This window comes from Nerophis ophidion, linkage group LG11 (genome assembly GCF_033978795.1).
Source record: "Nerophis ophidion isolate RoL-2023_Sa linkage group LG11, RoL_Noph_v1.0, whole genome shotgun sequence".
NCBI classification, from domain to species: domain Eukaryota; kingdom Metazoa; phylum Chordata; class Actinopteri; order Syngnathiformes; family Syngnathidae; genus Nerophis; species Nerophis ophidion.
In genome coordinates, this window is record NC_084621.1 from 68908375 (window position 1) to 68934258 (window position 25884).

Here is a 25884-nt window from a genome sequence, read left to right on the forward strand (position 1 = left end):
TGGGTGTGTGACGACAACAACATGTAGTTAACATGTAGCTTAACTTACTAAATGTTCCATGTCGCTTACACACTACTGGGTGTGTGACGACAACAACATGTAGTTAACATGTAGCTTAACTTACTAAATGTTCCATGTCACTTACACACTACTGGGTGTGTGACGACAACAACATGTAGTTAACATGTAGCTTAACTTACTAAATGTTCCATGTCGCTTACACACTACTGGGTGTGTGACGACAACAACATGTAGTTAACATGTAGCTTAACTTACTAAATGTTCCATGTCACTTACACACTACTGGGTGTGTGACGACAACAACATGTAGTTAACATGTAGCTTAACTTACTAAATGTTCCATGTCACTTACACACTACTGGGTGTGTGACGACAACAACATGTAGTTAACATGTAGCTTAACTTACTAAATGTTCCATGTCACTTACACACTACTGGGTGTGTGACGACAACAACATGTAGTTAACATGTAGCTTAACTTACTAAATGTTCCATGTCGCTTACACACTACTGGGTGTGTGATGACAACAACATGTAGTTAACATGTAGCTTAACTTACTAAATGTTCCATGTCGCTTACACACTACTGGGTGTGTGACGACAACAACATGTAGTTAACATGTAGCTTAACTTACTAAATGTTCCATGTCACTTACACACTACTGGGTGTGTGACGACAACAACATGTAGTTAACATGTAGCTTAACTTACTAAATGTTCCATGTCGCTTACACACTACTGGGTGTGTGACGACAACAACATGTAGTTAACATGTAGCTTAACTTACTAAATGTTCCATGTCACTTACACACTACTGGGTGTGTGACGACAACAACATGTAGTTAACATGTAGCTTAACTTACTAAATGTTCCATGTCGCTTACACACTACTGGGTGTGTGATGACAACAACATGTAGTTAACATGTAGTTTAACTTACTAAATGTTCCATGTCACTTACACACTACTGGGTGTGTGACGACAACAACATGTAGTTAACATGTAGCTTAACTTACTAAATGTTCCATGTCACTTACACACTACTGGGTGTGTGACGACAACAACATGTAGTTAACATGTAGCTTAACTTACTAAATGTTCCATGTCACTTACACACTACTGGGTGTGTGACGACAACAACATGTAGTTAACATGTAGCTTAACTTACTAAATGTTCCATGTCGCTTACACACTACTGGGTGTGTGATGACAACAACATGTAGTTAACATGTAGCTTAACTTACTAAATGTTCCATGTCGATTACACACTACTGGGTGTGTGATGACAACAACCATAAATTGTCCAGTTAGGCTAATGAGGGTTTTTTTTCAAACATTTTCTGCTGGGATTTTATCAATAAAAAAGGTGTGCCTTGGTAAATGGTGATTTTTATTTATGTAGCGGTTTGCTATACCTGGAATGGTACCGAATGCGCTCCACAATCACCCATTCACACATACACTCATTCACACACTGATGGCCGTGCGTCAAAAGGGGTTCAAAAACACTAATCTAGACCTCAATGAAGTGTTTTAAATGTAAGGAAAAAGTCCTAATCCGACCCCTTGAAAGTGGCCCCTGTGGTGCAGAACATACGTCCGACTTCTACAAAGCAGAGGCGTTCAAATCTCAGACAAATTAGATCTACAGACATGTATGTTTTAAAAATGCCAAAGTTGTTCATTTTCACGAAAAAATAATAGTTGGACAATTTATGTCCCATAATTGTGTTTCAGTACAACTCACACATCAAACTGGATTCAAGTTTGATGAAGAAAGTATGGAGAATGTTTCCAAATGTAATGAGGATGGACTCCAAGTACAATCCTGCTTCCCAAAGTGGTCCCGGGGCAGTGATGCAATACTTCCATGTTCACAGCCAACAACAGCAGGTTCTACATTGAGGAATGTTAGTCAGTTAGTTGATTACAACAAATAAGTTCTGGTCGCTGGTGGAGATTGACTTTTGTCTGGAAAGTAGAGATCATGTATTCAAAGTTATTACATTCTGGAAGCGCTAACGTTTCTCTATATTTGTAGTATTTCTTCTATTCTATTCTATTCTATTCTATTTCCTCCCTCTGATGAAATATGAGCGTTGCAATTGTTGTTAGCTGACTTGTTGTCACACTTCCTCACGAAAGACTCATGAGGCGCTTTGGTGCCCAGACATCAATAATGGAATGTCAACAAAAATGTCGAGTGATTCCGAGGATTTAAAAGACTGGGAGCCCGTTCTCAACTAGAACTGGTTTGCTCCTCCCATCCCCTAATGTGTGTGTGTGTGTGTGTGTGTGTGTGTGTGTGTGTGTGTGTGTGTGTGTGTGTGTGTGTGTGTGTGTGTGTGTGTGTGTGTGTGTGTGTGTGTGTGTGAGATTGTGAGGGTCACAAAAATGAAAGGGCAAGTGCAGACAGGACCTGTGTGTCAGGACAACGTCTCCCTCAAGCTTCTTGCTTTCCAAATTCTAACCCACGGCATGACGAGCAACTTTTCAGCGAGCCTCAGCTCACTTCTTTTAAATGTTGACCAACTTTAGGACTGCAAAGGTTGGGCCGGGGCGCAGCACCTCACCAATGACACCTTTCTCGCTTTGTCTCCTTTTTAGAAACATCTCCGGCTCAGAGTCATTGAGCAAGCAAGGTTCCCAACCATGGACAGTGTGGCAAACTGGCTGGTGGAGAACAAGGACAAGATCGAGAAAGGGGTGGACATCATGGGTCAAGCGGCCGAGGTGCTGGCCGCCACCGTGGGTCAGATCCACCCCATCCTGGAGGCCGTATTCTTGGCCTCGGCTGAGATCCTCAACAACCCCGAGAGCAAAGAGGCCATCTACCTGACGAAGAAGATAGAAGAGGTCAATGAGAAGGTGTTGGGCGTCCAGAATGAGATTGACAAAATTGCTCTGGAGCTGCAAAGGACGTCCATGAACAAGCAGAACTTTGACCGTGAGGCTCAGATGCTCGGCCAGTACGAAAAGTTCCAGGAGTTTCTCAACGCCAAGCCAGACTGGAAAATGAAAAAGAAGGAGAAGTTCCTCAAGTATTACGAGAACACAGACGGCGACTTGAACTTGGACGCTCTCTACAACGCCGTCATGGGAGAGAATATCTCAGGTGACCCCATGCTGGACACGGTGGTCGCCACAGAGCAGAGGAGCAGGAGGGCAGTGGAGGAATTCTGCGCTTCGCTGAAGAAGCTTTTCGTCGTCGGCCTCATCGCCATCATGGGCTACGCCGCCCTCAAGGAGGGCGTGGTGGAGAGGGACTTGGTGACCAAGTGGCAGACACGAATGGAGGCGGTGGAGAAACGGATGAAAACCGCAGTGGATCACTGCACAGAGACCTTTATGGACCAAGCCAAAATGGACCTGGAGAAAGAGCTGGAGGTGAACCCCGGCACAGTCAATGAGGACTTCACCCGAGCACTCCTGGACTCCCTGGTGAAGAAGTACGACTGGGTCAAGTGGTCGGTCCGAGCCTTCAACAGCAGGGAGCGCATCTTCTTCTACAACTGGCTGGCAGGGAAGAAGTTCCACGGCAGCGGCGGCGCCAGCTGGTTTGAAATGACCACCAGCAACAAGATCCAAGTGGTGGTGTCTTTCTGCGTGGACCCTCAGTCCATCGACAAACGCCAGATCAGGGAGCAGATCGAGAAGCAAAAACTGAAGGGAAACATGATGGCGGTGGCGCTGACTCTGAACCAATGCTTCCCCAACTGCCTGGTGCACGCCGTCAGCCACTACAAGGAGGTGGTGGAGTCCAACAACTTCAGCGTGGACACCTACTACTATGGCAAACACAAACCAGCCTTCTTGTGCATCCACCCGCAGTAGGCGGAGAAGACAGCATCGTCTCACTTCAAATCTTTAATGCATTCCTGTAATGAGATCTGCCGGGACTCTGTGTCACTTCACTCTTCTTAAGATCTGCCGGGACTCTGTCACTTCACTCTTCTTAAGATCTGCCGGGACTCTGTGTCACTTCACTCTTCTTAAGATCTGCCGGGACTCTGTGTCACTTCACTCTTCTTAAGATCTGCCGGGACTCTGTGTCACTTCACTCTTCTTAAGATCTGCCGGGACTCTGTGTCACTTCACTCTTCTTAAGATCTGCCGGGACTCTGTGTCACTTCACTCTTCTTAAGATCTGCCGGGACTCTGTGTCACTTCACTCTTCTTAAGACACGCTTTAGTGGACAACACTTATTTCTCATCAGCCCGCTCAGGAAAATGGGGGAAAAAATCATTCATTATTACTTGGGATAGGTAACAAATTCAGTAGTTTTGTAGGTACCAACCGAATTCTGGTAGCGATTGGCATAAAATCCGAATGTACCATATTTGAATAGCTTTGTTGAATCTGATGTCGCGTTTGGTTGCCAACTCAGCAGCAGCTCCAGCGCCGGGCAGGGAAATAAGCAGTTAAGCACTCCGAGCGGACTCAGAAGGACACATTCTACATGATAGTACAGTTTTTCCTGCCAACAAAGCAAAAAGAAGGCGCTTAAAAGTTCGTCAAGGCTCCACTTTTAAAAATGCGCTAGCTCAATGCTAGTTTACATGGGATATGCCATATGCATGCTACCGATTAGCATAAGCAATCTTACATGGCAATTTCAACACCATGTTTTCAATCAGAACTACAACTAAATGCACCTAACAATCAAATAGGAGTTTCACATTTATTAAGCCATAATCTCTCAAACGGGCCTACCTGTGCATCCTGCCTGGAACCTGGAACCTGGAACCTGGAACCTGGAACCTGGAACCTGGAACCTGGAACCTGGAACTTCCCTCTTGGTGATACAGTGGGACACGCTTCAGTTGACAACACTTATTTGTCAACAGCCCGCAATATGCACAAACAAAAAGGTTCAAAAAGTCTTTATTTTTACTTGGACAGGTACCAAATTTAGTACGTTTATCAGAACCAACCTAATTCTGTCAGTACTACCAGATACCGATTGACGTATCAAATCAAACGCTACCATATTTTGATAACTTTGTCATGTTAAATGAGGCCTTCAGAGTGGATTCTGACAAATTGCCGCTCAGTAAAGTGACAATTTTTGTTGTCAACAAAGCAAGAAGAAGGCGCTTGAAAGTACAGTGAGGCTCCACTTTTGAAAATGTGCTGGCTCGATGCTACTTTACATTGGATATGACATATTTCTGTTACTTATTAGCATGAACATGTTTGTCATGGAAAAAATATTCTAAATAACTACCGAAATGCACGTAAAAAAAAAGATTGTTTGTAATAAGTACAACAATACTTACAGTATAAACACTTTGTATGACTCAACACAAGACAAGACTGGCACATTCAACTTAATAGCAAAGAAGACTACTTCCTGACTATGACAAGACACAGAAGTCTATACACTGCATCTTCACATATATATATATATATATATATATATATATATATATATACTTAAGACTCAGAGGTGTTAAAAAGTAAGATATGCAGTTTTCCTTATCAAGTGTAATAAATATTAAATTTAGAACAAATAAGATTGTGTTAATTAAAAGTGATTATTTATTAAAAGATGAACACACACAAAACTATCAAAGTTTGCTGGTGTTGAATTTCTACCACATGGTTTGAAATGTAAGAGGAAGCCGTCCCTAATTGTCAGCCATCAATGTGCAAACCATGGTAAGTTTCTGTTATGTCAACAGCCGCTAATGTCAACAGTCTGAGTGGCGTCAACATAAACGGGTTCCACTGTATAACAGGTCTACACACAATTCACTCAAATGTTCAGCGAGGAACTTCCGAGCCATGAATGTCCAGTTGGTGTCATCCTGGAAGTTTGTATTGCGGTCAGATTGTACGTCAAATGTGAATGAGATGATGAAATGTAGATGAGCAAATCTTGCCAAATAAAGATCTGTCAGCCAAGTCCATTTTGTCATGAAGCAAGAAAACAAGCACTTATTGTGAATAACACAGTCAGCAATAATAACACAGTCAGCAATAATATTGTGAATAACACAGTCAGCAATAATAACACAGTCAGCAATAATAACACAGTCAGCAATAATAACACAGTCAGCAATAATAACACAGTCAGCAATAATAACACAGTCAGCAATAATAACACAGTCAACAATAATAACACAGTCAGCAATAATAACACAGTCAACAATAATAACACAGTCAACAATAATAACACAGTCAGCAATAATAACACAGTCAGCAATAATAACACAGTCAACAATAATGACACAGTCAGCAATAATAACACAGTCAGCAATAATAACACAGTCAGCAATAATAACACAGTCAGCAATAATAACACAGTCAGCAATAATAACACAGTCAACAATAATAACACAGTCAACAATAATAACACAGTCAGCAATAATAACACAGTCAGCAATAATAACACAGTCAGCAATAATAACACAGTCAGCAATAATAACACAGTCAACAATAATAACACAGTCAGCAATAATAACACAGTCAACAATAATAACACAGTCAACAATAATAACACAGTCAGCAATAATAACACAGTCAGCAATAATAACACAGTCAACAATAATGACACAGTCAGCAATAATAACACAGTCAACAATAATAACACAGTCAGCAATAATAACACAGTCAGCAATAATAACACAGTCAGCAATAATAACACAGTCAACAATAATAACACAGTCAGCAATAATAACACAGTCAACAATAATAACACAGTCAGCAATAATAACACAGTCAGCAATAATAACAGAGTCAGCAATAATAACACAGTCAACAATAATAACACAGTCAGCAATAATAACACAGTCAGCAATAATAACACAGTCAGCAATAATAACACAGTCAGCAATAATAACACAGTCAGCAATAATAACACAGTCAACAATAATAACACAGTCAACAATAATAACACAGTCAGCAATAATAACACAGTCAGCAATAATAACACAGTCAGCAATAATAACACAGTCAGCAATAATAACACAGTCAGCAATAATAACACAGTCAACAATAATGACACAGTCAGCAATAATAACACAGTCAACAATAATGACACAGTCAGCAATAATAACACAGTCAACAATAATAACACAGTCAGCAATAATAACACAGTCAGCAATAATAACACAGTCAACAATAATAACACAGTCAGCAATAATAACACAGTCAGCAATAATAACACAGTCAGCAATAATAACACAGTCAACAATAATAACACAGTCAGCAATAATAACACAGTCAGCAATAATAACACAGTCAGCAATAATAACACAGTCAGCAATAATAACACAGTCAGCAATAATAACACAGTCAACAATAATAACACAGTCAGCAATAATAACACAGTCAGCAATAATAACACAGTCAGCAATAATAACACAGTCAACAATAATAACACAGTCAGCAATAATAACACAGTCAGCAATAATAACACAGTCAACAATAATAACACAGTCAGCAATAATAACACAGTCAGCAATAATAACACAGTCAGCAATAATAACACAGTCAGCAATAATAACACAGTCAGCAATAATAACACAGTCAACAATAATAACACAGTCAACAATAATAACACAGTCAGCAATAATAACACAGTCAGCAATAATAACACAGTCAGCAATAATAACACAGTCAGCAATAATAACACAGTCAGCAATAATAACACAGTCAGCAATAATAACACAGTCAGCAATAATAACACAGTCAGCAATAATAACACAGTCAACAATAAGGCCAGACTTGTGATCTCCGCTGCTCTGTGGTTATCATCACACTTCTCCTTCACAGCAAGTGCTGACAAATAGTGGGGAACCTTAGCGAGATTTGAGGGTGTGTTGCTTGACTTTTCTGTAAAAGTGGCACATTTGGCCAGGTGTAGCTCAGGACATTTGGCCAGGTGTAGCTCAGGACATACTTCAATGATTTGGCCAGGTGTAGCTCAGGACATACTTCAATGATTTGGCCAGGTGTAGCTCAGGACATACTTCAAGGATTTGGCCAGGTGTAGCTCAGGACATACTTCAATGATTTGGCCAGGTGTAGCTCAGGACATACTTCAATGATTTGGCCAGGTGTAGCTCAGGACATACTTCAATGATTTGGCCAGGTGTAGCTCAGGACATACTTCAATGATTTGGCCAGGTGTAGCTCAGGACATACTTCAATGATTTGGCCAGGTGTAGCTCAGGACATACTTCAAGGATTTGGCCAGGTGTAGCTGAGGACATACTTCAATGATTTGGCCAGGTGTAGCTCAGGACATTTGGCCAGGTGTAGCTCAGGACATTTGGCCAGGTGTAGCTGAGGACATACTTCAATGATTTGGCCAGGTGTAGCTCAGGACATTTGGCCAGGTGTAGCTCAGGACATTTGGCCAGGTGTAGCTCAGGACATTTGTCCAGGTGTAGCTGAGGACATACTTCAATGATTTGGCCAGGTGTAGCTCAGGACATTTGGTCCAGGTGTAGCTGAGGACATACTTCTATGATTTGGCCAGGTGTAGCTCAGGACATTTGGCCAGGTGTAGCTCAGGACATTTGGCCAGGTGTAGCTCAGGACATTTGGTCCAGGTGTAGCTGAGGACATACTTCAATGATTTGGCCAGGTGTAGCTCAGGACATACTTCAATGATTTGGCCAGGTGTAGCTCAGGACATACTTCAATGATTTGGCCAGGTGTAGCTCAGGACATACTTCAATGATTTGGCCAGGTGTAGCTCAGGACATACTTCAAGGATTTGGCCAGGTGTAGCTCAGGACATTTGGCCAGGTGTAGCTCAGGACATTTGGCCAGGTGTAGCTGAGGACATACTTCAATGATTTGGCCAGGTGTAGCTCAGGACATTTGGCCAGGTGTAGCTCAGGACATTTGGCCAGGTGTAGCTCAGGACATTTGGCCAGGTGTAGCTCAGGACATTTGTCCAGGTGTAGCTGAGGACATACTTCAATGATTTGGCCAGGTGTAGCTCAGGACATTTGGTCCAGGTGTAGCTGAGGACATACTTCTATGATTTGGCCAGGTGTAGCTCAGGACATTTGGCCAGGTGTAGCTCAGGACATTTGGCCAGGTGTAGCTCAGGACATTTGGTCCAGGTGTAGCTGAGGACATTTGGTCCAGGTGTAGCTGAGGACATACTTCAATGATTTGGCCAGGTGTAGCTCAGGACATACTTCAATGATTTGGCCAGGTGTAGCTCAGGACATACTTCAAGGATTTGGCCAGGTGTAGCTCAGGACATTTGGCCAGGTGTAGCTCAGGACATTTGGCCAGGTGTAGCTGAGGACATACTTCAATGATTTGGCCAGGTGTAGCTCAGGACATTTGGCCAGGTGTAGCTCAGGACATTTGGCCAGGTGTAGCTCAGGACATTTGGCCAGGTGTAGCTCAGGACATTTGTCCAGGTGTAGCTGAGGACATACTTCAATGATTTGGCCAGGTGTAGCTCAGGACATTTGGTCCAGGTGTAGCTGAGGACATACTTCTATGATTTGGCCAGGTGTAGCTCAGGACATTTGGCCAGGTGTAGCTCAGGACATTTGGCCAGGTGTAGCTCAGGACATTTGGTCCAGGTGTAGCTGAGGACATTTGGTCCAGGTGTAGCTGAGGACATACTTCAATGATTTGGCCAGGACGCCCACGCCGGTGACCTTTGGGCTCGCCACAGCGGCTGATCCAACATGGCCGCCACCTCAACATGCTTTTGCCGCCACACTTGAAGCAGGTGAGCTACAAATCAGGTGAGCTACAAATCTAAACTTGGATTCTATTTTGTTATATTTCATGTTTTTTGACAATTAAAATATGATGGAAAATCATCTTAATGAATGGGTGTGTCTTGACACCTAATTAGCATATTTCCAAGATGGCGGCGATGTAAAAATGAGGTGTACCTTGACTTTTGATACCTTTGGCAAACTATTTTAGGTTTTTTGAGCATCAGAAACTTACTGGAATGATCAGATTTATGATCATTTATTTATTAGAGCATTTGAATTTCCATTTTAACAACACAGCCATTATCTACAACAATGTATTGCACACATATTTCAACACAAATAGAATGTAAAGCTAGAGATGTATTAAAATGTTACAATGTAATATAATATAGGGATCAGGAGTCTGGACACACGACTCTTGTGATAATAGTTTGGTCCCTGGACACACGACTCTTGTGATAATAGTTTGGTCCCTGGACACACGACTCTTGTGATAATAGTTTGGTCCCTGGACACACGACTCTTGTGATAATAGTTTGGTCCCTGGACACACGACTCTTGTGATAATAGTTTGGTCCCTGGACACACGACTCTTGTGATAATAGTTTGGTCCCTGGACACACGACTCTTGTGATAATAGTTTGGTCCCAGGACACACGACTCTTGTGATAATAGTTTGGTCCCTGGACACACGACTCTTGTGATAATAGTTTGGTCCCTGGACACACGACTCTTGTGATAATAGTTTGGTCCCTGGACACACGACTCTTGTGATAATAGTTTGGTCCCTGGACACACGACTCTTGTGATAATAGTTTGGTCCCTGGACACACGACTCTTGTGATAATAGTTTGGTCCCTGGACACACGACTCTTGTGATAATAGTTTGGTCCCTGGACACACGACTCTTGTGATAATAGTTTGGTCCCTGGACACACGACTCTTGTGATAATAGTTTGGTCCCTGGACACACGACTCTTGTGATAATAGTTTGGTCCCTGGACACACGACTCTTGTGATAATAGTTTGGTTGGCTATAAAAACAGCGTCTCAGTCCTTCACAAGAAAGGATGGGGCGAGGTACACCCCTTTGTCCACAACTGTGTGAGCAAATAGTCAAACAGTTTAAGAACAACGTTTCCGGACTGTTGAAGGACTGAAGCTCTACATAAAACAAGAATGGGAAAGAATTCCACTTTCAAAGCTCTAACAATTAGTTTCCTCAGTTCCCAAACGCTTAATGAGTGTTGTTGAAAGAAAAGGTGATGTAACACAGTGGTGAACATGCCCTTTCCCAACTACTTTGGCACGTGTTGCAGCCATGAAATTCTAAGTTAATTATTATTTGCAAAAAAACCCCATAAACTTTGAGTTTGAACATCAAATATGTTGTCTTTGTAGTGCATTCAACTGATGATGGTAAATGGGTTGTACTTGTATAGTGCTCTTCTAGCCCTTTTTAAGGAGCCCAAAGTCACGTGTACGCGGCGCACTTGTTGCGCGGAGTTGCCACTTCGTGGATGCACAACAACCAGTCAGCAGGAGTGCAGGTAAGAAACTGATTTTAATATAATTAAACAAAAGAACAATGGTACAAAATGGAAAATAAAGCGCGTGCCTACGCACAGGAAGCTAAAGCTAAACTTAGCATGATACAGAAAGTCCAAAAGGTGACGTGCCGAACGCACGCGAAGCTAAGACGGAACTTAGCACAACAAAAGCAGGGATAAGCAGAGAATACATACGTGTCGTGTTGCATAAAGCAAACAATGAGCCGAGGACGAACTGAGGAATCAGGTGGGCTTAAATACACAAGTAATAATCAAAAACAGGTGTGACAGGAGCCCGTGAGGAGGAGCACACTACGTTGCCATGGTGACTAAACAAACGGGGAAGTGCTCAAACACAAGGAATCGGCAGAGTCCAGAACTAAACATGAACAAAGACATATACGCGGTAAAACAATAAACGATTCGCATAGCGGATTGTGACACCCAAAGCGCTTTGACACTATTTCCACATTCACGCACACATTCACACACTGATGGTGGGAGCTGCCATGCAAGGCGCTCACCAGCACCCATCAGGAGCAAGGGTGAAGTGTCTTGCCCAAGGACACAATGGACGTGACTAGGATGCTAGAAGGTGGGGATTGAACCAGGAACCCTCAGATTGCTGGCACAGCTACTCTACCAACTTTTCCACGCCGTCCCCCTATGGGTTGAAAAGGATTTGCAAATCATTGTATTCTGTTTATGTTTACATTTAACACAATTTCCCAACTCATATGGAAACAGAGTTTGTCTAAATGTCAGAATTGATCAGTTGAATGCTGGTTGAGGTGTGGCATCAACACTTGAGTTAAATAAGGTTGACTACCACAAACGCTGCAGAAGTTCTGCTGTTAAAAGGGCTGGAAAGCTTGAGGATCATGTTGTCCCCTCCTCATTAAGTCCTAAAAAGCTTGGATCAAGTCCTCCCCAAAGCATTGGTATTCATGTGTGATATGTGAAGGGGAGGATATCAAAGATCTGCACAAGGTATCATCAAAAAATGTTGATTCCAAAATGAAAAGCTGGGCGGAATCTAGTAAAGATTTTGAACTTCTTGGGAGATGAAGGACTCAAGCGTCTGATGTGCACGTAGCAGATGTGGACTATCACACCAGATGTTACCTGAACTTGAGATATGCAGCACAAGTTGCACAACATCAAACATCTTCCAGCATATCAGAAGAAGAAGAAGCATCTACCAGTGAATCCAGAGAGACCTTGGACCCTCTGACTATAACGCCAAGTGTTGCCCGAGTTGAGGATTCAGATTTCTCCTTCACTATTTCAAATTGAAGGCAACTCTCTAGAACTCTAATGACTGAAGGCGGGCATGTCTGCTGTTAAAATGAAGCTCACACAAGAAGATTCAAGACACATCTCCTCTCCTTTCTGCCTGACTGGACTGAAGACCAGAAAGTGAGTGAGACGTACTTTGCCAGCAAGCAGAAAGTGTCAGAAAGTGTAGTTGGAGGCCATGGTTGACCAACAAGGATTGTTTGCACTCAGGACACAAGTTGGATGGCACTTTACCTTCCAACTGCTATCTGTTCCTGAACCTTTAAGAGTATTCAGTGACATTGTCCTTCAAGGACCAGGACTCCTTAAAGTCTGTGAGGATATAAACGGAATATTCCTTTAACCGGAAGTACAAGTGCTGTTCCACCTTCAATTAGTCCATACCATTTATTGTTGTATGTTTTTTATTGATCAATCCAAGCAACGTTTGTAAATTTTACAGAATAACTTAAACTACCGTATTTCCTTGTATATAGTATGCACCTGCCTAGAATTACTGCCGGGTCAAACTCGTCACGTCACGAGTGACACTTCACCTGTCATCATTTTCAAAATGGAGGAGGCTGATTTCAATCATTTGAAATCGCATAAAGGGAAGAAGATTAAGAGCTATTCAGTAGGATTTAAGGTTCAAGTTATTGAATATGCTAAAAAGAACAGTAAGCAGCTATGTTTTATTAATATACCGTAGCTGCGTGTGTCAAATATGAGTCATTAAATGACTCCCGCCTCCTGGTGGTAGAGGGCGCTAGTGATCCTTCTTGCGACTACTCGGCTGCAGAAGAAGTGACAACAAGCAGCAAGAGTGAGCAGCCATCCTTTATTTTTTCCTCTTGCTTGCACTTTTAACATGGAGGATTACATATGTAAAATAAAACCGTTTTCTAAACTGGACTTTCAATGGAAGCAGGAGGTAATAAAGGAAGATCTCCATCGAGACAGAGAGACTTTTAAAACTGAAGAAAGATAAGGAAGACTTCTATAAACAAGTTATCGATGCTTTTGATCAGAAGGAGCTGACATGGACTTCATTTATAAGTAAAGGTAAGACCATAATAACGTTTTTTTTTTATTAAATGTGCTTTTATGATGGTATCTTTACATCACACTCAAATTTATAAGCGCAGGCCTAAATTTACCACATGCCTTTGGTACAGTAAGTGCCGGAGTGAGAAGAGGTTTTAAATTAATTAGCGCCCCGGTGGCAATTCAAGGAACTACGATATTCATACATACTAAACTGTCTCAAGTGTTTTCATGCAATTTGTATCATATGGTAATCAAGCTAGCGTTGTTAGCATTAGCGTATACGAGTGTCTGTGTTACTATTATTAAATGACCATGGGATTCTTTTTGTATTTTTTCACTTTTACAAATTCCTCGGTAAATTCACCAAAACTTCAGCGTGGAGTTAGTGACTTTGTTTTGCTGATTGGAGAGCTAGCTTGCGGAGCTAGTGGGTCTATGACCATAACTTCTGTTTTGTTTGATCAGCCGTTTTACTGCCGCGTTAAAGAAACCGTTTGGAAAAAATAAAAGTATCTAAATAACATTTACAAGATCTTTCTGTGTAAATAACTAATTTCACAAGAAATATATATATATATATATATATATAGATTAGTTTTCTTCAATAATATAGGGTGTGTTCTATAGTCCAGAAAATCTAAACATTGAAGAGCACGGAGGTTGATGACAAATCAAATTTCCCAGAAGTAGCTTGACTTCAAATTTTTGGATCTGATTTCGAGAAATGCAAAACAATCAACATCTCAAGATCATAAAAAATTATACCTGAAAGTAAGTTGTAATATCTTTACTTATAGTTCTATAAGTGAAGATTTATCTGTCAACCTGAACATTTAATCATAGTTTTCATGCCAACTAAAAATGTCTGCCTGAAAATCCTCATCGATTGTGTAACATTTCCTGAAGAAAAAAACCTCTGCTATGGTTGAATAATATCATACCAACACACAATTATTCCCCCTGCTTGTCTTGCTGCACATCTTTGCTAAAAAGTCATCTGCGGTGTTAACTCGTTTGTTTATTTGCCTCTCTGGACTTAAGAGCTCGTCTACAAGAAAGATCGATGCCTTTCCCATCACGACTGCTCATTAACAGCCTTTCAGCGGCAACACTCCGCTGTGGCCATGTCTCTCATGTCTGATATTCATGTCTGATATTCATGTCTAATGTTTATTGTTTGATGCTCATCCTTTACTGCTTCAAAGTCATGTTGCATACAACTTGCATGCCTTTCAGCACTTGCAGTAGAATCAAGTGGCCACTGCATTAGGGACACCTCCCATCTTCACTCGGACACGCTCGGAAAGATTTGAGTTGAAGTACCAGAATGTTCTACTTGGTGCTGGGCGACCACTAGCAGTAAGAAGAAGGTTTGAGTTGAAGTACCAGAATGTTCTACTTGGTGCTGGGCGACCACTAGCAGTAAGAAGAAGGTTTGAGTTGAAGTACCAGAATGTTCTACTTGGTGCTGGGCGACCACTAGCAGTAAGAAGAGAAAATGGGTTCTTTTTGAGAACTGGTTCTCTCTACTCCATCATTCTAGGAGTTGTTTCTCATATTTTGACTCTCTCCTGGTGGGGGGGCTAAATAGGCACCACATGAATAAATATACCATTACAAAATGTTCTTTTTATTAAAAAAGGTCGTAATGTAGTTTTGTTTTTCAAACTGAAAAAATCTAAATGACCCCGAAAGGGACAAGCGGTAGGAAATGGATGGATGGGTGTACTTATTTGTCTGCACACTGACATTTGGCTGCTACATCCCCCGGAAAGGTTCATTGACATTGCCTTGTTGCCGTGGCAACCTGTTGAGTTGGACTGAAAAGCAGAGAGCCACATCTTCGCTGCCTTTAAACGCTCTCAGGAGAGGAAATGAATGCATGAACTGTTTAAAGTCACATTTTCTGTGTTTCCCAGATGTTCATTTGGCTTACTTATAAATGAACACATTATAATGGGACTGTCTGAATGGAGCTTGTGTACAGAAGTTTGCATGCTTCTTAACACTCCTCATATGCACCTGCTATGCCAGAGAATAAGAAGACGTAGCAGGGAGGATTGAGCAAGCAGACACACCCGTCTAGATTTTGACCCCACCTCCCCCAATACGACTCGCACTGAATCTATCACTTAAAAAAGACACAAAAGTGAAAGGAATATTCAGTAATATTCATTTTTGTCAGGTTTTCTATTCACTTTGTCTCTTTGATGAATGATGCAAATGAGAGGATGATCTCATCAACATTCACAAGCACAAACATGTGTGACTGCAGCAACATGTTCTGGCCTACTATCAATGACACCCATTTCTAGGACTACCAGGGAGCTGGGGAACCCCCTCCCTGCTCTTTAATGCTATTTAACAGGGTCTGGCAACCCAAAATGTTGAAAGAGCCATATTGGACCAAAAATACAAAAACAAATCTGTCTGGATCCGCAAAAAATTAAAAGCCATATTACATATAGATAGTGTGTCATGAGATATAAATTGAATTAAGAGGACTTAAATGAAATGAAATGAGCTCAAATATAGCTACAAACGAGGCATAATGATGCAATATATACATACAGCTAGCCTAAATAGCATGTTAGCATCGATTAGCTTGCAGTGAGCAAATATGTCTGATTAGCACTCCACACAAGTCAATAACACCAACAAAACTTTGTGCATTCATGCACAACGTTGATAGTTTGGTGGACAAAATGAGACAGAAAAAGACATGGCATAAATCACGTCTTAGAAAGTCGGAGAAAGTTATACATGTAAACAAACTAGGGTGAGTTCAAGGACCGTCAAAATGAGTAGGACAAAACGGCGCTCGCCAAATACTGGAATCAGTGAAGCATGTTTAATATAAACAGTGTGTTTTATAACAATTAGGGAGGTTTGTGTCACGTTCTTCCTCCTGCAGAAACTATATTAAAACATAAAAATGTACTTTTTCCCCCTCATTTTTTATCTATAATCATATATATACACATCTTGTAGAATCATATATATACTTATGTATAATCATATATATACTTATCTATAATCATATATATACTTATCTATAATCATATATATACTTATCTATAATCATATATATACTTATCTATAATCATATATATACTTATCTATAATCATATATATACTTATCTATAATCATATATAGACACATCATGTAGAATCATATATACACATCATCTACATCTACATCATCTACACACCTTCATCCATTCATTTACCATGAATGGATGAAGGTGGACCCCGACTTAAACAAGTTGAAAAACTTATTGGGGTCTTAGCATTTAGTGCTCAATTGTACACAATATGTACTGTACTGTACAATCTACTAATACTAAATGATAAATGAATAAATGGGTTGTACTTGTATAGCGCTTTTCTACCTTCAAGGTACTCAAAGCACTTTGACACTACTTCCACATTCACACATTCACACACACATTCACACGCCGATGGAGGGAGCTGCCATGCAAGGCGCTAACCAGCACCAATCAGGAGCAAGGGTGAAGTGTCTTGCTCAGGACACAACGGACGTGACGAGGTTGGTACTAGGTGGGAATTGAACCAGGGACCCTCGGGTTGGGCACGGCCACTCTACCACTGCGCCACGCTGTCCCTAATACAAGTCTCAATCAATCAATCAATCATGTCTAATGGTAAGTACACATCATCATATATGATCAGGTGGTCTTCTACCTTTGTCCCGGGAAGATGTAGAAGTCATGGAGACCACGAAGAAAAAAAGTGTATTGTAGAAATGAGCAGATGTGGTCTGATGGTGATGATTGATTGATTGATTGATTGATTGATTGATTGATTGATTGATTGATTGATGGAGACTTGTATTAGTAGATAGTACAGTACATATTCCCTACAATAGAGCACTAAATGCTAACACCCCAATAAGTTGTTCAACTTGTTAAAGTCGGGGTCCACCTTCATCCATTCCTGGTAAAAGGATCCTGCGTTGTCGGCAGCTGAAAGTATTTCATGACGCTCCAAACAGAAAACGATGAGAGGCGTTGGGAAGGCAGGAAGCAAAAAGGAAAGTGAAAGTGAAAGTGAGAAGTGCAAAGCCACAAAAGGGAATGGTGGAATGCAGCAAAAGGAAGAAGAAGAAGATCCTCTCCAAACATTCCACTGAAAGTCTTCATCTGCAACAGAAAGTGCTGGAAGGCGTGTGTCAAACACCAACACAACAGGAAGTGCCACCACAATAAGAGCACAGGACCGGAACAAGCACTCTACACAGAACACCGCCATCATAAAAGTGCTCTCTCTCTCTCTCTCTCTCTCTCTCTCTCTCTCTCTCTCTCTCTCTCTCTCTCTCTCTCTCTCTCTCTCGGCCTCCCGCTGCTCTGCCGACTTGATTGTTCACAAAAGTTTGCATGTTATTTAGTTGTTTTGACATTTCCACTAATCCTTGTCTCCATGGCGACAAATCAAGTAAGTTTCTTACAGGTATCATTATCACTGGAGGACGAGCCGTGAAACAACTGTCTCTGATGTTTCTCTAAATTATGCGAAGGAGCTACCAATCATGAATGAACTGACAAAAGTGCCTCCAATGGCAGAGCTTGAAAAAGCTATTGATTCACTTCCATCGGACAAAGCACCAGGTAAAGATAACATTCCACCTGAAACTATCAAGCAAGGGAAGCCTGCCCTACTTAAACCGCTACACGAATGACTGTGTCTTTGCTGGCAGGAAGAAGGAGTACCTCAGGACATGTTTGATGCCACCATTGTGACACTTTCTAAGAATTAAGTGACTGCAATAGCTACAGAGGAATTTCTCTCTTCAACATCGTTGGAAAGGTTTATGCACGCAGAATCCTAAACAGACTAGAGATTGAAGAGAAGAGTAGAGAAGGTCAAGCTCTGTACATGATGTTCATAGATCTAACTGAGGCTTGTCAGCAGGAAGGACCGATTCAAGCTTCTACAAAAGATTGGATGTCCTCCAGAACTACTCAGCATGTTCATCTCTTTCCATTCCAACATGAAGGTAACAGTCTTGTGAGATGGATCTTGTTCGGACTCCTTCTCCATCAACAGTGGTGTTAAGCTAGGCTGTGTCTTAGCACCAACCCTTTTTGGAATATTCTTCTCTCTACTCCTGTCCCACGCCTTTGACACATCCATTGAGGGTGTCTATCCTAACACACGCTCTGACGGCAAATTGTTCAATCTGGCAAGATTAGGTGCGAAGACCAAAAGGAGGTCCGTGTTAATCCGAGAGATGCTTTTTGGAGACGATGCTGCTCTTGTTACCAACACCAAAGAAGCCTTACAACGTCTACGTGATTGTTTAGTGAATGATTGTGAACAGTTCGGACTTACAGTTAGCCTGCAGAAAACCAATGTTAGCGTTCAAGCTGCTGCAAATCCTGTTATCGAGATGAATGGAGTCACTTTAGAAGTAGTAGATCATTTTATATACCTGGGCTTGACAATCAGCAATAAACTCTCGCTTGATGTTGAACTTGACAGGAGGCTTGGAAAGGCAAATACCATCATGGCTAAACTATGGGAAAATAAGCCACGCCCATAAAACATTGTGTCCAATCAAGGTAGCTGTCTCCATGGCAACACACTTTGGACAATTCTTGTGCTTGTGGGGACTCTTTGATGAGCAGCTTCTCTCAGGCCAAGTCCTTCCAGCAAGTTCTCTCAGGCCAAGTCCTTCCAGCAAGTTCTCTCAGGCCAAGTCCTTCCAGCAAGTTCTCTCAGGCCAAGTCCATCCAGCAAGTTCTCTCAGGCCAAGTCCATCCAGCAAGTTCTCTCAGGCCAAGTCCATCCAGCAAGTTCTCTCAGGCCAAGTCCTTCAAGACTTGCTGGGAGGAGTTGGCTGCGAAGAATGAACCCTGATTTACCTGCGCAAAGAGGTGACGTGCTGCCTTCCATCAGAGGCAATGAATGAATGAATGCTGGCGTGGTCCATTGAGGTCTGACCACATAGTCCTGCATTGAGGTCTGACCACACAGTCCTGCATTGAGGTCTGACCACACAGTCCTGCATTGAGGTCTGACCACACAGTCCTGCATTGAGGTCTGACCACACAGTCCTGCATTGAGGTCTGACCACATAGTCCTGCGTTGAGGTCTGACCACACAGTCCTGCATTGAGGTCTGACCACACAGTCCTGCGTTGAGGTCTGACCACATAGTCCTGCGTTGAGGTCTGACCACACAGTCCTGCATTGAGGTCTGACCACACAGTCCTGCATTGAGGTCTGACCACACAGTCCTGCATTGAGGTCTGACCACACAGTCCTGCATTGAGGTCTGACCACACAGTCCTGCATTGAGGTCTGACCACACAGTCCTGCATTGAGGTCTGACCACACAGTCCTGCATTGAGGTCTGACCACACAGTCCTGCATTGAGGTCTGACCACACAGTCCTGCATTGAGGTCTGACCACACAGTCCTGCATTGAGGTCTGACCACATAGTCCTGCATTGAGGTCTGACCACACAGTCCTGCATTGAGGTCTGACCACACAGTCCTGCATTGAGGTCTGACCACATAGTCCTGCGTTGAGGTCTGACCACACAGTCCTGCATTGAGGTCTGACCACACAGTCCTGCGTTGAGGTCTGACCACATAGTCCTGCGTTGAGGTCTGACCACACAGTCCTGCATTGAGGTCTGACCACACAGTCCTGCATTGAGGTCTGACCACATAGTCCTGCATTGAGGTCTGACCACACAGTCCTGCATTGAGGTCTGACCACATAGTCCTGCGTTGAGGTCTGACCACACAGTCCTGCATTGAGGTCTGACCACATAGTCCTGCATTGAGGTCTGACCAACACAGTCCTGCATTGAGGTCTGACCACATAGTCCAGCATTGAGGTCTGACCACATAGTCCTGCGTTGAGGTCTGACCACACAGTCCTGCATTGAGGTCTGACCACACAGTCCTGCATTGAGGTCTGACCACACAGTCCTGCATTGAGGTCTGACCACACAGTCCTGCATTGAGGTCTGACCACACAGTCCTGCATTGAGGTCTGACCACATAGTCCAGCATTGATGTCTGACCACACAGTCCTGCATTGAGGTCTGACCACATAGTCCTGCGTTGAGGTCTGACCACACAGTCCTGCATTGAGGTCTGACCACACAGTCCTGCATTGAGGTCTGACCACACAGTCCTGCATTGAGGTCTGACCACATAGTCCTGCATTGAGGTCTGACCACACAGTCCTGCATTGAGGTCTGACCACACAGTCCTGCATTGAGGTCTGACCACACAGTCCTGCATTGAGGTCTGACCACATAGTCCTGCATTGAGGTCTGACCACACAGTCCTGCATTGAGGTCTGACCACACAGTCCTGCATTGAGGTCTGACCACACAGTCCTGCATTGAGGTCTGACCACATAGTCCTGCATTGAGGCCTGACCACACAGTCCTGCATTGAGGTCTGACCACACAGTCCTGCATTGAGGTCTGACCACACAGTCCTGCATTGAGGTCTGACCACATAGTCCAGCATTGAGGTCTGACCACACAGTCCTGCATTGAGGTCTGACCACACAGTCCTGCGTTGAGGTCTGACCACACAGTCCTGCATTGAGGTCTGACCACATAGTCCTGCATTGAGGTCTGACCACACAGTCCTGCATTGAGGTCTGACCACACAGTCCTGCATTGAGGTCTGACCACACAGTCCTGCATTGAGGTCTGACCACATAGTCCTGCATTGAGGCCTGACCACACAGTCCTGCATTGAGGTCTGACCACACAGTCCTGCATTGAGGTCTGACCACACAGTCCTGCATTGAGGTCTGACCACATAGTCCTGCATTGAGGCCTGACCACACAGTCCAGCATTGAGGTCTGACCACATAGTCCTGCATTGAGGTCTGACCACACAGTCCTGCATTGAGGTCTGACCACACAGTCCTGCATTGAGGTCTGACCACATAGTCCTGCGTTGAGGTCTGACCACACAGTCCTGCATTGAGGTCTGACCACACAGTCCTGCGTTGAGGTCTGACCACATAGTCCTGCGTTGAGGTCTGACCACACAGTCCTGCATTGAGGTCTGACCACACAGTCCTGCATTTAGGTCTGACCACACAGTCCTGCATTGAGGTCTGACCACATAGTCCTGCATTGAGGTCTGACCACACAGTCCTGCATTGAGGTCTGACCACATAGTCATGCGTTGAGGTCTGACCACACAGTCCTGCATTGAGGTCTGACCACATAGTCCTGCATTGAGGTCTGACCAACACAGTCCTGCATTGAGGTCTGACCACATAGTCCAGCATTGAGGTCTGACCACATAGTCCTGCGTTGAGGTCTGACCACACAGTCCTGCATTGAGGTCTGACCACACAGTCCTGCATTGAGGTCTGACCACACAGTCCTGCATTGAGGTCTGACCACATAGTCCTGCATTGAGGCCTGACCACACAGTCCTGCATTGAGGTCTGACCACACAGTCCTGCATTGAGGTCTGACCACACAGTCCTGCATTGAGGTCTGACCACACAGTCCTGCATTGAGGTCTGACCACATAGTCCAGCATTGAGGTCTGACCACACAGTCCTGCATTGAGGTCTGACCACATAGTCCTGCATTGAGGTCTGACCACACAGTCCAGCATTGAGGTCTGACCACACAGTCCTGCATTGAGGTCTGACCACACAGTCCTGCATTGAGGTCTGACCACACAGTCCTGCATTGAGGTCTGACCACATAGTCCTGCATTGAGGTCTGACCACACAGTCCTGCATTGAGGTCTGACCACACAGTCCTGCATTGAGGTCTGACCACACAGTCCTGCATTGAGGTCTGACCACATAGTCCTGCATTGAGGTCTGACCACACAGTCCTGCATTGAGGTCTGACCACACAGTCCTGCATTGAGGTCTGACCACACAGTCCTGCATTGAGGTCTGACCACATAGTCCTGCATTGAGGCCTGACCACACAGTCCTGCATTGAGGTCTGACCACACAGTCCTGCATTGAGGTCTGACCACACAGTCCTGCATTGAGGTCTGACCACATAGTCCAGCATTGAGGTCTGACCACACAGTCCTGCATTGAGGTCTGACCACACAGTCCTGCATTGAGGTCTGACCACACAGTCCTGCATTGAGGTCTGACCACACAGTCCTGCATTGAGGTCTGACCACATAGTCCTGCATTGAGGCCTGACCACACAGTCCTGCATTGAGGTCTGACCACACAGTCCTGCATTGAGGTCTGACCACACAGTCCTGCATTGAGGTCTGACCACATAGTCCAGCATTGAGGTCTGACCACACAGTCCTGCATTGAGGTCTGACCACATAGTCCTGCATTGAGGTCTGACCACACAGTCCAGCATTGAGGTCTGACCACATAGTCCAGCATTGAGGTCTGACCACACAGTCCTGCGTTGAGGTCTGACCACACAGTCCTGCATTGAGGTCTGACCACATAGTCCTGCATTGAGGTCTGACCACATAGTCCTGCGTTGAGGTCTGACCACACAGTCCTGCGTTGAGGTCTGACCACATAGTCCTGCATTGAGGTCTGACCACACAGTCCTGCATTGAGGTCTGACCACACAGTCCTGCATTGAGGTCTGACCACATAGTCCTGCATTGAGGTCTGACCAACACAGTCCAACATTGAGGTCTGACCACATAGTCCTGCATTGAGGTCTGACCACATAGTCCTGCGTTGAGGTCTGACCACATAGTCCTGCGTTGAGGTCTGACCACATAGTCCTGCGTTGAGGTCTGACCACGTAGTCCTGCGTTGAGGTCTGACCACATAGTCCTGCATTGAGGTCTGACCAACACAGTCCAACATTGAGGTCTGACCACATAGTCCTGCATTGAGGTCTGACCACACAGTCCTGCATTGAGGTCTGACCACACAGTCCTGCATTGAGGTCTCACCACATAGTCCTGCATTGAGGTATGACCACACAGTCCAGCATTGAGGTCTGACCACATAGTCCTGCATTGAGGTCTGACCACACAGTCCTGCATTGAGGTCTGACCACACAGTCCTGCATTGAGGTCTGACCACACAGTCCTGCATTGAGGTCTGACCACACAGTCCTGCATTGAGGTCTGACCACATAGTCCTGCGTTGAGGTCTGACCACACAGTCCTGCATTGAGGTCTGACCACACAGTCCTGCGTTGAGGTCTGACCACATAGTCCTGCGTTGAGGTCTGACCACACAGTCCTGCATTGAGGTCTGACCACACAGTCCTGCATTGAGGTCTGACCACACAGTCCTGCATTGAGGTCTGACCACACAGTCCTGCATTGAGGTCTGACCACATAGTCCTGCATTGAGGTCTGACCACACAGTCCTGCATTGAGGTCTGACCACACAGTCCTGCATTGAGGTCTGACCACATAGTCCTGCGTTGAGGTCTGACCACACAGTCCTGCATTGAGGTCTGACCACACAGTCCTGCGTTGAGGTCTGACCACATAGTCCTGCGTTGAGGTCTGACCACACAGTCCTGCATTGAGGTCTGACCACACAGTCCTGCATTGAGGTCTGACCACATAGTCCTGCATTGAGGTCTGACCACACAGTCCTGCATTGAGGTCTGACCACATAGTCCTGCGTTGAGGTCTGACCACACAGTCCTGCATTGAGGTCTGACCACATAGTCCTGCATTGAGGTCTGACCAACACAGTCCTGCATTGAGGTCTGACCACATAGTCCAGCATTGAGGTCTGACCACATAGTCCTGCGTTGAGGTCTGACCACACAGTCCTGCATTGAGGTCTGACCACACAGTCCTGCATTGAGGTCTGACCACACAGTCCTGCATTGAGGTCTGACCACACAGTCCTGCATTGAGGTCTGACCACACAGTCCTGCATTGAGGTCTGACCACATAGTCCAGCATTGATGTCTGACCACACAGTCCTGCATTGAGGTCTGACCACATAGTCCTGCATTGAGGTCTGACCACACAGTCCAGCATTGAGGTCTGACCACACAGTCCTGCATTGAGGTCTGACCACACAGTCCTGCATTGAGGTCTGACCACACAGTCCTGCATTGAGGTCTGACCACATAGTCCTGCATTGAGGTCTGACCACACAGTCCTGCATTGAGGTCTGACCACACAGTCCTGCATTGAGGTCTGACCACACAGTCCTGCATTGAGGTCTGACCACATAGTCCTGCATTGAGGTCTGACCACACAGTCCTGCATTGAGGTCTGACCACACAGTCCTGCATTGAGGTCTGACCACACAGTCCTGCATTGAGGTCTGACCACATAGTCCTGCATTGAGGCCTGACCACACAGTCCTGCATTGAGGTCTGACCACACAGTCCTGCATTGAGGTCTGACCACACAGTCCTGCATTGAGGTCTGACCACATAGTCCAGCATTGAGGTCTGACCACACAGTCCTGCATTGAGGTCTGACCACACAGTCCTGCGTTGAGGTCTGACCACACAGTCCTGCATTGAGGTCTGACCACATAGTCCTGCATTGAGGTCTGACCACACAGTCCTGCATTGAGGTCTGACCACACAGTCCTGCATTGAGGTCTGACCACACAGTCCTGCATTGAGGTCTGACCACATAGTCCTGCATTGAGGCCTGACCACACAGTCCTGCATTGAGGTCTGACCACACAGTCCTGCATTGAGGTCTGACCACACAGTCCTGCATTGAGGTCTGACCACATAGTCCTGCATTGAGGCCTGACCACACAGTCCAGCATTGAGGTCTGACCACATAGTCCTGCATTGAGGTCTGACCACACAGTCCTGCATTGAGGTCTGACCACACAGTCCTGCATTGAGGTCTGACCACATAGTCCTGCGTTGAGGTCTGACCACACAGTCCTGCATTGAGGTCTGACCACACAGTCCTGCGTTGAGGTCTGACCACATAGTCCTGCGTTGAGGTCTGACCACACAGTCCTGCATTGAGGTCTGACCACACAGTCCTGCATTTAGGTCTGACCACACAGTCCTGCATTGAGGTCTGACCACATAGTCCTGCATTGAGGTCTGACCACACAGTCCTGCATTGAGGTCTGACCACATAGTCCTGCGTTGAGGTCTGACCACACAGTCCTGCATTGAGGTCTGACCACATAGTCCTGCATTGAGGTCTGACCAACACAGTCCTGCATTGAGGTCTGACCACATAGTCCAGCATTGAGGTCTGACCACATAGTCCTGCGTTGAGGTCTGACCACACAGTCCTGCATTGAGGTCTGACCACACAGTCCTGCATTGAGGTCTGACCACACAGTCCTGCATT

At 44.4% G+C, this 25884-nt stretch overlaps 1 protein-coding gene across 1 annotated transcript in view; it reads left to right on the top strand.

Annotated features, from left to right (window-relative positions):
• Window positions 1-5928, top strand: part of LOC133562392 (SE-cephalotoxin-like) — a 31340-nt gene extending 25412 nt beyond the window's left edge. The window contains exon 2 of the mRNA XM_061916569.1: window positions 2628-5928. Within this exon, the coding sequence (XP_061772553.1) occupies window positions 2628-3854 (1227 nt within the window). The 3' untranslated portion in view covers window positions 3855-5928. The remainder of the gene's footprint in view (window positions 1-2627) is intronic.
• The last annotated feature ends 19956 nt before the right edge of the window (window positions 5929-25884 follow it).